Source organism: Sinohyriopsis cumingii, chromosome 3 (genome assembly GCF_028554795.1).
Source record: "Sinohyriopsis cumingii isolate HCF-2022 chromosome 3, ASM2855479v2, whole genome shotgun sequence".
Classification (NCBI taxonomy): domain Eukaryota; kingdom Metazoa; phylum Mollusca; class Bivalvia; order Unionida; family Unionidae; genus Sinohyriopsis; species Sinohyriopsis cumingii.
In genome coordinates, this window is record NC_142963.1 from 94,130,681 (window position 1) to 94,144,270 (window position 13,590).

At 34.4% G+C, this 13,590-nt stretch overlaps 1 protein-coding gene across 3 annotated transcripts in view; it reads right to left on the reverse strand.

Moving 5' to 3' along the window:
* Positions 1-13,590, reverse strand: part of LOC149803314 (uncharacterized) — a 93,559-nt gene that overhangs the window by 9,362 nt on the left and 70,607 nt on the right. For 2 of the 3 annotated variants that reach the window (XM_089953021.1, XM_089953022.1), the window contains exon 5: positions 2,085-2,171. The exons of the other annotated variant lie outside the window; for it this stretch is intronic. In XM_089953021.1, coding sequence (XP_089809147.1) covers positions 2,085-2,171 — 87 coding nt within the window. The remainder of the gene's footprint in view (positions 1-2,084; positions 2,172-13,590) is intronic. 3 annotated transcript variants of the gene reach the window in all.

Sequence of the window (13,590 nt, forward strand, 5' to 3'; positions counted from 1 at the left end):
ATCGGTATCCATAGGAACACTACAAACAGCAAAACGGCTTTGAAAACTACTATACCTTGCGTCCATAGTAATGGGAGACAGTAATAATTTGTCCATGTCTGAAATGGCATTTTAATACATCTCGATCTGTAGATGTCTGATAGTCGCATGTAGACACATCTTGATCTGTCCGTGTCTGATAATGGCATTTGGATTCATTTTGATATATGTCTGAAAGTCGCATTTAGATAACATCTTAATCTGTCCATATCTGATAGTGGCATTTAGATACACCATGATATATGTCTGAGTGGCAATTAGATACATCATGATCTATATCTGGAAATGGCATTTAGAGACATCTTGATCTGTTCACGTCCGATAGTGGCATTCAGATTCATCTTGATTTATGTCTCATAGTGGCATTTAGATAAATCTTGATATCTCCATGTCTGATAGTGGCATTTAGATTCATCATGATCTATGTCTGAAAGTGGCATTTAGTCACATCTTGATCTATGTCTGATAGTGGCATTTAGATGAATCTTGATCTGTCCATGTCTGATAGTGGCATTTAGATAACTCTTGATCTATGTCTGATAGTGGCATTTAGATAACTCTTGATCTCTCCATGTCTGATAATGATAATAAGATGTATCGTGATCTATGTCTGAAACTGTCATTTAGTCACATCTTGATCTATCCATGTCTGAAATTGGCATTTAGATTCATCTTGATCTGTCCATGACTGATAGTGGCATTTAGACACATCTTGATCTGTCCATGTCTGAAAGTGGCATTTAGATTCATCTTGATTTGTCCATGACTGATAGTGGCATTTAGACACATTTTGATCTGTCCATGACTGATAATGATATTTAGATGTATCGTGATTTATGTCTGAAAGGGGCATTTAGTCACATTTTGATCTATCCATGTCTGAAATTGGCATTTAGATTCATCTTCATCTGTCCATGACTGATAGTGGCATTTAGACACATCTTGATCTGTCCATGTCTGAAAGTGGCATTTAGATTCATCTTGATTTGTCCATGACTGATAGTGGCATTTAGACACATTTTGATCTGTCCATGACTGATAATGATATTTAGATGTATCGTGATTTATGTCTGAAAGGGGCATTTAGTCACATTTTGATCTATCCATGTCTGAAATTGGCATTTAGATTCATCTTCATCTGTCCATGACTGATAGTGGCATTTAGACACATCTTGATCTGTCCATGTCTGAAAGTGGCATTTAGATTCATCTTGATTTGTCCATGACTGATAGTGGCATTTAGATTCATCTTGATCTATGTCTGATAGTGGCATTTAGATACATTATGATCTATGTCTGAAAGTGGCATCGAGACACATCTTGATCTATCCATGCCTGAAAGTGCCATTTGGACACATCTTGATCTATGTATGAAAGTGGAATTTAGATGCATCTTAATGTATCCATGTCTGAAATTGGCATTTAGATACCTCTTGATCTGTCCGTGTCTGAGATAAGCATTGAGACTCATATTGATCTGACCACGTCTGAAAGTGGCATTTAGATACATTGTGATCTGTTCATGTCTGAAAGTGGCATTTAGATACATTGTGATCTGTTCATGTCTGAAAGTGGCATTTAGATACATTGTGATCTGTTCATGTCTGAAAGTGGCATTTAGATACATTGTGATCTGTTCATGTCTGAAAGTGGCATTTAGATTCATCTTGATCTTTTTGCTGCTTAAAATCCCTTGTCAAAATTATATTTGTACGAAAGTTGAAAATAGCCTGTAAATGAAACATTGCATTCTCCGCATTTAGAATATAACAGCGATGTGAAATTGCTCGTATACTTCATACATTTACAAGAAAGCAAAAATAGCAACCTTTACAACAATCATGATTCTAAAAAATTAATACAAATGGCGCATGATGCAGATTTTAGCTTAACAGCCGAAAAAGTGTAGCAATCTGATGTAATGTCGGACATAATGCATCAAACGTCTGGCTTTATTTATCAATGTAATGAAAGAAAACTTAACGGAAAACATTAAACTAAATGTCCGCAGGTAAATGAGTCAAGAGTAGTCCTATAGGACTTACGTGGTGAAACGTAGGACTCATTCTTCATGAAAGCCCTCTTTCGGTCTTCGACCCCTGGAAACTGCTCCTCCGACACCCCTCGATCGTCTACAAAACACATTTGATGGATGTATGGATGCTTTAGGTGTAGCAAGTTTTGTTCTGTATGAAGATCATTTCTATTCCTGAGTTTTGAGGGAGTTTCCTTAAGCGATGAACAGAGCTATTGATCGTTGCAAGTGATGAGACACAAATACAAGAGACATATCGTCTTTGCTCTTTTTAAGAAGAAGAAGAAAAAGAAGACGATGATGATGAAGCAGTCTGAGAATCAGGCAAAGTAGATAATAATGCAAAGCAGAAGAAAGGAAACAGTACAAATTCGCACCAATACAGTAAATGATGTACGTTTTGCTCGTAAACGTTGTACCAAACGCTGTGAATATAAAAACATAAGCAACATAGCAAATTTGTCACGCTATATGTAGGCAATGAATCATGGATATATCTTCACAGATTTAATGATTCTTTGATTCCCAAGTAAGATAGAATTGTTACCTTTATAAAGTATTGCACTGCAACTACATATAATTTTATCTTATTACCTAATAATTCTAATTATATACCTTTATAAACTATTGCACTGCAACTACATATAATTTTATCGTATTACTTAATAGTTCTAATTATATACTCAGCAAGAGATATTAAGGTCTCAGTAACAAAAATGTGAATGAATAGTTTGTGAGGCTATCCAGGCCTGATATATAAACCGTCATGAGGCCATCTAGGCCTGAGGTATAGACCATCGTGAGTCTATCTAGGCCTGAAGTATAGACCATCGTGAGTCTATCTAGGCCTGATGTATAGACCATTGTTAGTCTATCTAGGCCTGATGTACAGACCATCGTGAGTCTATCTACGCCTGATGTAAAGACCATCGTGAGTCTATCTAGGCCTGATGTACAGACCATCGTGAGTCTATCTAGGCCTGATGTACAGACCGTCATGAGGCCATCTAGGCCTGAAGTATAGACCATCGTGAGTCTATCTAGGCCTGATGTATAGACCATAGTGAGTTTATCTAGGCCTGATGTATAGACCGTCATGAGGCCATCTATGACTGAGGTATAGACCATCGTGAGTCTATCTAGGCCTGATGTACAGACCATTGTGAGTCTATCTAGGTCTGATGTACAGACCGTCATGAGGCCATCTAGACCTGAGGTATAGACCATCGTGAGTCTATCTAGGCCTGATGTACAGACCATCGTGAGTCTATCTAGGTCTGATGTACAGACCATTGTGAGTCTATCTAGGCCTGAAGTATAGACCATTGTTAGTCTATCTAGGCCTGATGTACAGACCATCGTGAGTCTATCTAGGCCTGAAGTATAGACCATCGTGAGTCTATCTAGGCCTGATGTATAGACCATTGTTAGTCTATCTAGACCTGAGGTATAGACCATCGTGAGTCTATCTAGGCCTGAAGTATAGACCATCGTGAGTCTATCTAGGCCTGATGTATAGACCATTGTTAGTCTATCTAGGCCTGATGTACAGACCATCGTGAGTCTATCTACGCCTGATGTAAAGACCATCGTGAGTCTATCTAGGCCTGATGTACAGACCATCGTGAGTCTATCTAGGCCTGATGTACAGACCGTCATGAGGCCATCTAGCCCTGAAGTATAGACCATCGTGAGTCTATCTAGGCCTGATGTATAGACCATAGTGAATTTATCTAGGCCTGATGTATAGACCGTCATGAGGCCATCTATGACTGAGGTATAGACCATCGTGAGTCTATCTAGGCCTGATGTACAGACCATTGTGAGTCTATCTAGGTCTGATGTACAGACCGTCATGAGGCCATCTAGACCTGAGGTATAGACCATCGTGAGTCTATCTAGGCCTGATGTACAGACCATCGTGAGGCAATCGAGGCCTGGTGTATAGACCAACTTTGGTTTTGATGTGTTTTAAGACAATAATTTCAGTCACTGTAGATCCTAGTACGGACAGCATAACTTCTTCTTATCGAGCATGCGCAAGGTATACATAGTGCTTATCTTATTCGCCACGTGTCTGTGGACATAATCCTAAATGACTTAATAAAAGGTCAACTGGCCAGGTCATTCTGACTGAGGAATAGGTAATACAATAGCATCTATAGTGTGAATCTTATTTACCAGATATTTGTTTCTTTTCCAAAGGACACTTTGATAAAATGTTACTACGTTGCTCAGATTGAGACTAGGAGAAATTAAAAGACAGTCTGATTAAAAGTGAAATATACTGATAGTCATGATCTCTTTACCTTATGATTCACCAATCAGAGTTCACGTTTCTGAAAATCAGAACACGAAATACGACACTTTATCTCAGTGGCAACTAAAATTAAGCGGATCTGGAATTCCCAAAGCTCACAAGAATATAAACTTTTTATTTTATTATTCCCACTATGAAAACAAAGTCATATGGACAGCGTTCTTGTGGACACCAGGGCCCAACAACGTGGAATGAATTGCCCACTGAACTTAGACACAAAGACACATTGATCCCATTGCAGAGATCTCTTAAAACTCACTTATTTCGACTGCAAAAACAAACTTAAAGACTTAATACTGTTTCCTACCTTAAATATTTTCAGTATCTTTTTATGTTTTCTAATTTCATGGTGTTTGTTTTTGTAATCATATCATTATATATGTTTTTTTTTGTTATAGGTGTTGTCTAATGTTGTAAAGCGCTTAGAGCTTCTAAAGATTAGGCGCTATACAAAGTCCTCATTATTATTATTATTATTATTATTATTATTATTATTATTGGTACTCGTCAGATGTCCGTTATTTGGGAGAACTTAATTTTAATCAGATTAAATTTCAAAGACAGCTTTATCGCATTATTATTCTCCACTCAAAGATGTGCATAGTCTTACACAGTTAACAATACAAGACCGGGGAATGCTGATTCGGCCAGTGTTATTTTGAAATCGTCCGACCTTACTAATAAGAAAGCAGCCATCCAAACCTTTGCGTGAAAATTAAATGTATTGTTTCATGGCGTAATCCATTTAGCTAATAAAGTAGTCATATCAACAGATTTGATCACTAAATTATCTGATATTATTTTAGTTATCACAAATCTCTTCACTGTCCGAAAAATGTTACTAGCTTCCTAGACTTTTTGAAGACCACCGAAACAGGCTCGTACTGAATAAAGACAATTCAACAACTTTCGATAAACAGAAAAAGAAATCATGAATGTACTGCATGCTAAATTAATTACTATAATTAAAGAAAGATCATAATATCCTCAATGAATATTCATAAGACTGCTTACTTCTATTGTTGTATGACCACCAAGTCATGGTACTAGTGTTGTATGACCACTTAGGCATGTTACTACTATTGTATTACCACCAAGTCATGGTACTATTGTGGTATGACCACCTAGCGATGGTACTATTATTATATGCCCACTTAGTGATGGTACTATTGTTGCATGACCACCTAGTGATGGTACTACTGAGGTATTCCCACCTAGTGATGGTATTATTGTGGTCTGACCACATAATGATGATACTATTGCGATATGACCACATAATGATGGTACTATTGTGATATAACCACATAGTGACGGTAATATTGTGGTATGATCACATAATGATGGTACTATTGCGATATAACCACACAGTGATGGTAATATTGTGGTATGACCACCTAGTGATGGTATTGTTGTTGAATTACCACCTAGTGATGGTACTATTGCGATATGACCACATAATGATGGTACTATTGTGATATAACCACATAGTGACGGTAATATTATGGTATGATCACATAATGATGATACTATTGCGATATAACCATATAGTGATGGTAATATTGTGGTATGACCACCGTTGAATTACCACCTAGTGATGGTACTATTGCGATATGACCACATAATGATGGTACTATTGTGATATAACCACATAGTGACGGTAATATTGTGGTATGATCACATAATGATGATAATATTGCGATAAAACCATATAGTGATGGTAATATTGTGGTATGACCACCTAGTGATGGTATTGTTGTTGAATTACCACCTAGTGATGGTACTATTGTGGTCTGACCACATAATAATGATAATATTGCGATATGACCACATAATGATGGTACTATTGTGATATAACCACCTAGTGATGGTACCATTATGGTTTGACCACTTAATGATGATACTATTGCGATATAACCACACAGTGATGGTAATATTGTGGTATGACCACCTAGTGATGGTACTATTGATGTATGTGCAGGTAGTGGTGCTATTATTGTAGTGTGACAAGCTCGTCATGGCCAAGACAAGACAACAACAAGACAAGACATGGCATTATAGTGGCATGACCAGCTAATCATGTTCCAGAAACTGGAATAAAAACTACCACGTTTAACTGTCCATGTCTCTGACGGGATAACATTGCGAGGTGCAATCATATTTCCTACTATGCACATTTACACAGCAAATATCTGCTTAAAGGAAATATCCATTAAAATTCTTGCAACACATGCAAATAATTGTCTTGTTGAATACAAATTCCGTATAATGACTTTTTCACAAACTGTAATGAGACCTCCCGATCTAAGCCTGAAAACAAGGAGACAACCTAATTGAATGTGCAGCCAATTACATCTTAAAATCTCGATCAAAATATGATAAGGCATCATATAATTTGTATATCATTTGGAGGTGTCCTTACATGTTTTAATACCATATATTTTAGTTCTGTTACTAATTGATGTTTGTACAAATGTATCAAGTATAATAACAGGTGAAGTTCAAGCTAAAAGCCGTTCTTCTCAGTCTGAATAAAACGCATAAGTTCTTCTCTTTAACATTAATCAATGGTTTCTACCATTTCTACTGAAACATTTGCATCAAATTTTAAGACAGTCAGTACTCCAATGGTTAACAATAAATAATCCTCACGACCCTATGAAGACGACCTTTCCTTTCAATAAGACATCCATTGCGTAATTCCATATCTATATTTTGAAGTTACTGTCAGAGAGTATGACAAAATCATTTTATCAGAATGACAATCTTGAAAAACTGTTTTAATTGTCCTCATCAACATAAGTCGCTCAGGTAGGTCAAAATTCCTGACCTCTTCAGTTTAAAAATATACTAGAGCTCATTGTGACGCCAATCCGTGAAAAAAATCCCAAACGTTTATTTAAATTCAACGAATAATTTATTTCCATAGAATACAAAGTGATTTTTTTTTACAGTATTGCGAATTAAATCCCAAATAGTTCAAAAGGTTATATAACCAGTTCTAATGAATAAAGTTCTGATTATATTCCAGTGGTGTTCGAATTAAGATCCAGCGCTGAAGGCGTCGATGTGTTATAGTCTTGAATGTACAACTATACCAGTAGCCTGAAGTGTATGATGCACTAACAGTTTTCAATTTATTCACTATAATATAATACACGGTATCCTTTTCTGAATTCACTATAACTCCAAGTTAATGCCTCTGTTCAAGAATATTATTTAAGAGCACTTTGTATTTCCATTGAATAATAATTTGAATAAATAATTCTAGCCAAATCAAATTCTGAACACAAAAAATACAAAAGACTACATGATGTTAAAGGAAGAAAGAATAATGTTTAAGAAAACGTGATCATACAAAAAAATCTAAGACATAAACGAAAATCCAGGGTGAGGGTCACGTTCATTTCTAGAAAATTAAATGATGTAAACAAGATGAAATCTGTTACGAAAATTAGACCGAGGAATGTGGTAAACATCAGGTACGATCATTTACTCCATGGGGAATACTAATGCCCTAGACCCAGATCCAAATAATATGTCTACCTCTATCGATAAGGATCTTAATATTTAAACCACACCCATAGAGAAATATTAATTATTTGTTTTGTGCTTACCAAAATAATAGATACTGTCAGGTAGACAATGAACTTGATTTTGGACAAAGTCAATTACAGATTACAATTAAAACATAATGCATAATGATGAAAAAATTAACAGATACAAATTAAATATACATAACACTGACAGCGCGTCTACGAGCTGGCAGTAATTTGGACAGCGTGCTAAAATCTCGCGCAGTCTTGAATATGTAATCCGGATCGACGAGGGTACCGCTGTGAGCTAAATATTGGTAGCCTGTCGACAGCCGCATAGCAGCTCTTTCCTGAACTGATCGCAGGTATGATGTAGTATTACTACATAGACTGCAAGAAGCACGATGTCAACAAAGTAGGATTTTTGACCTATTTTTATAATAGAACATTATTAAGGGACTTTCACACTGAACACAAATAAAAACTTAAATTAAAAAGAAGAGAACAACAACAAATAAAAAAGGAAAACAAAACAATTGATCTAGCATGGAATTCAAAAAATTCCGTCAAGTTGTTTTTTGTTTTTATTGCTTTTAACCGCATTTGTAGCACATTATAAGCTATATCATGAAGACGAAATGGGAGTTAACTGCTTTTCCCAAGGACCCGCCGAGTCAGTACAGAAGATGATTTCATATCAATCGAGAAAGGAACCTATAGGAGCAGTACCCAGCAAGATTAGGAATACAACCCGAGGAAGCAGGATCAATTCATTGTTACGACTTTATGGTCTTCAAATACGTAATAGAAAAGAGTGAGAGGAAACAAGTTCTATAAAATTCTACAGATAATTTATTTCCCTACAAGACAAAGTGAAAATATAAAAAAGTAACTTACGTTATTGCGAATTAAATCCCAAATAAGCCTAGACAAGTCTGAATGATTAAAATTTGACAATTTGAGTAAAGAAAATTCCAGCCCAGATAAACTTCTGGACACAACAATTGACAGTAAACAGCAGGTAGACCTGTTAATTCGTGGTGAATTTCAAAAGTTCTAGACTCAGATTGAGACAGACATGTTTACAAAACTAAAATCAATGATTCAGGTCAGGTAGAAAAAAAACTTGATTTTAGACAAGGTCAAGTCTAAATAGAATGTTACATTATTAATTGCATATAATGTAATAATTATTTTAATAAAAAATATCTAACAAACAATGAAAATTAAAGATATATAACATCAGAAGCTTTTCCTACTCCAGAAATCACAACTTGCACTGACAGCTTAGATTCAGTGGCACATGAGGTCAAAGGGGCAAAGATAGGTTTGCGATCAAAGGAGGGAAGAACATACCAGACATGTAAAAGCTGTGAATAATAATAATAATAATAATAATAATAATAATAATGATAGTAATAATGGCTGTACCATTCCCATTTTAGCACACTCACATCGCATTAATCGCGTAAGCACTGAAAATAATGCATTAAATATTACAATATTACTTAATATTAGCTAAATGTATATGAAGTATAGAATGCACCTATAGAGTAGAAAGATATAAAAAATGACGATTCGCATCACTATATCTCAAAACTCTAAATATACAATGTAATGTGGCGACAGACTATACGTTAAAAATACATTTTTAAATCAACAGAAACACCTTTATTTAAAACTATACAATTAATGAGAACTATTTTGTATGGTTATATCAACAGCAGAATATAATTCAGCTGACACATGTAATGATTACCATTGTGAGTTGTTTTGTCAATAGCTGGTTAGCATTGTCTATCGTTATGCCAATAGTATAGAATAATCCCAATCACACATTTTATGAGTACCATTGTGTGGTTTTGTCAGCATTAGGGAAGCATTGTGTATGGTTATGCTAATAGCATATTAGAATTGTGTATAGTTATGTCAATAGTAGCTTAGCTTTGTGTATAGTTATGTCAGTAATAGCTTAGATATGTGCATAGTTATGTCAATAGTAGCTTAGCTATGTGTATAGTTATATTAATAGTAGCTTAGATATGTGAATGGTGATGTCAATATTAGCTTAGCTATGTGTGTGGTTATGTCAGTAGTAGCTTAGCTATGTGTACATTTATGTCAATAGTAGCTTAGATATGCAAACGGTTATGTTAATAGTAGTTTAGCTCTGTGTATAGTTATGTCAATAGTAGCTTAGTCATGTGTATAGTTACGCCACTAGTAACTTAGCTATGCGTATAGTTATGTCAATAGTAGCTTAGCTAATGTGCGTAGTTGTGTCTATATTATCTTAGCTAGGTGAATGATTATGTCAATAGTAGCTTAGCTATGTGAATGGTCATGTTAATAGTAGCTTAGCTATGTGTAGAGTTATGTCACTAGTAGCTTCGCTATGTGAATGGTTATGTCAGAAGTAGCTTAGCTATGTGTATAATTATGTTACTAGTAGCTTAGCTATGTGTACAGTTATGATAATAGCAAGTTAGATATGTGTATGGTTATACAAATGGTAGCTTAGCTATGTGAATGGTTATGTCAGTAGTAGGTTAGCTATGTGAATGGTTATGTCAGTAGTAGCTTAGCTATGTGCACGGTTATGATAATAGCAAGTTAGATATGTGTATGATTATACAAATGGTAGTTTAGCTATGTGAATGGTTATGTCACTAGTAGCTTAGCTATGTGTATAGTTATGTCACTAGTAGCTTAGCTATGTGTATAATTATGTTACTAGTAGCTTAGCTATGTGAATGGTTATGTCAGTAGTAGCTTAGCTATGTGTACGGTTATGATAATAGCAAATTAGATATGTGTATGTTTATACAAATGGTAGCTTAACTATGTGAATGGTTATGTCACTAGTAGCTTAGATATGTGTATAGTTATGTCACTAGTAGCTTAGCTATGTGAATGGTTATGTCAGTAGTAGCTTAGCTATGTGTATAGTTATGTCCATAGCATAGTATAGTCCCAATTACACTTATAACGATATCTCCATTACGTCTATTACACTAGTAAACTTAAGTTTGATAGTCATTTCTTTACTGAACATAGATATATACAAGTTCTAACATATATGCACAAGTTCTAACATATATGCACAAGTTCTGTACACAATAGTAGCATGGTTTATAATTAGCATATATTTTGTTCGTTACTGGGACTACTTTTTAATGAGGACCATACCCTCAAAATGCACCTGTATGCCAGTAGACAATGTCTGACATTTATCAACCAGCTTTCTACTCTATCAATTATTACGTATTTCTGCTACGTCGGCCATTTAACGTTTATTGTAAATCTATTTTGAAAAATAAATGGAAAATATGTGAAATGAGACAACAGCGAAATAAAGAAATAAATAGAAGAGATAGAAAAAATACACAAAGTATAAAAGATACCAAACTGTGAATATAAACGCAACAGTGAATGTGGGTATTAAATGGCTTGTTATTAACTATCGCAAATCAGTGATGATGAAAGGTTTGCGTAAAAAATATGATTGGACGATAACATGCATATCAGGTGACACATATTACAAAACAAATATACATAAAAGGTATGTTGAAGAAAACTTGGAATATATCGAAAAGAAATCTGAGAATCACAATAATGCAACTATTTGACATAGAGATAAAGAACCTAAGGTCTAATTACTCAAAGGACTGAAACGAAAAGAAACAAGCAAACCAAACAAACAAGAGTAAAATTTAACTGTATTAAAGTATATGATTTAGTTTTTGTCTGACAATTAAATCATGGACTTTAGATAAAATATAACACTACACCTTATCATTGTCCTACAACTCAGTTTAAAGCTTTAGCTAGTCTAGACATTGCACACATATTTAAAAAGATACAAAATTACTATTAAAAAAACCCCAGATTATTTCACAAGCAAGCCACATTGTATATGATTTATAAAAAACTTTAAGATTTGGAAGTAATGACTATGTTAATAGATAAAGAGCAGTGTGATATTACATTCTAGCAGAATCAATAATAAGGCGAGTCTGGATGGTATCAACTGTATGCGTAATATCTTACTGGCATCTAAATGATGAAGGATCACCAAAGTGAAGAAACATTAGCTACAATTTCCATGTTTACTTTCGACTGCAAACATTACTGTCAGAGTGTCTAATGCTTAATACTGGTGCCCAAGTATTTAATTTGAATAATAATTTCCAAGTTTATTTTCAAGTGCAAACTTTACTGTCAAAGGGGCAAAGATAGCTTTGCGATCAAAGTAGGGAAGAACAAACCATGTAAAAGCTGCGAAATAATAATAATAATAATAATAACAATAATAATAATAATAATAATAATAATAATAATAATAATCATAATAATAATAATAATAACATCTGTAGCAATACAACGTACTCTATAACACTTCTGAGCAGTTTCTAAGTCAAGACAGGATATACATTATGGGTAAAACTGGATTAGTATTGTATGAATGCAAAATTTACTAGGTCCCAATAACTCCTGAATTAGCTAGAGATGAGGATCACATAATTGGGGTTAAAAAATGGCAGTAGTTATTTGGGAATTGAAATGAGATGACAAATACATTTTACAATATGATTACTGTGAATAATGAAATAGGCTGAACTTTTATATATATATATATATATATATATATATATATATATATATATATATATATATATATATATATATATATATATATATATATATATACACGATAGGTTAGGCATGGCGGCCAGTATTAATGGTGGAGGAAGAACCCGGGAAAACCTCAGGGAGAACCACCGACCCACGAGAAACTACTGGCAAGCTTTCTCACATATCCACATCGGCAGAAGCCTAGAGAGCAATTGAGAACACTGGTAATTAAGCTTTTTTTCTGTTCGCAAACTACGTTTGTGAAACTATTTATGACCAGTGCGATGCGATTATTTGAGATTATATTCACCAATCCGTGGATGACAAGTTCAAAACTGACTTAATTTCTTCAAAGACAAAATCACAGTTGAGAATTATTGGTGTGGCCGCTAATACAGCTTTAGCAAATATTACACTAGATTTAACACAAATGAGTTTAAAAGGAGTCCCGATACTGTATAAAATGACAGAAAAACTGATCCAGAAACAGAACATTTTTGAATAGTAAAGATACTGAATACTGTGGAACGATTACCTTCTATCTTGGATTCCAAAGAATTTGAAATGAGGTAATGTACAGTAGCAACAATATATCTTTCTTCCAGGAAGAAATAAAACAAAATTTATATACAAAAAAAAAAAAACGTACGGAACTCAGTAATCTAAGCCTTGATCACCACTGTATCTGGCGCAATTTAAGATGTACAAATGTACAAAGATAACAAATTACATAGTAACGGTAAAATACACGTGAGTTTTCAATAACGTCTACACATACGACTAAAAGGAAATGATTATGTAAATGAACACAAAATGTATGTTTAATGTGTTTTAGATGTACCGATAAATATCCAAAACAAGCGTTTTACTTACATAAACCACGTACTTAGTACTATCACGGTGAAACTACCATAAATGGGTTTGTTTACTTACATTTTATTGTTCTCTGAATTAACTAATGCCAAGTCGGTATCTATTATTCTTCATCTTGCAAATGATATGCCTCTCTGGTATTGTCATGGTCTTTT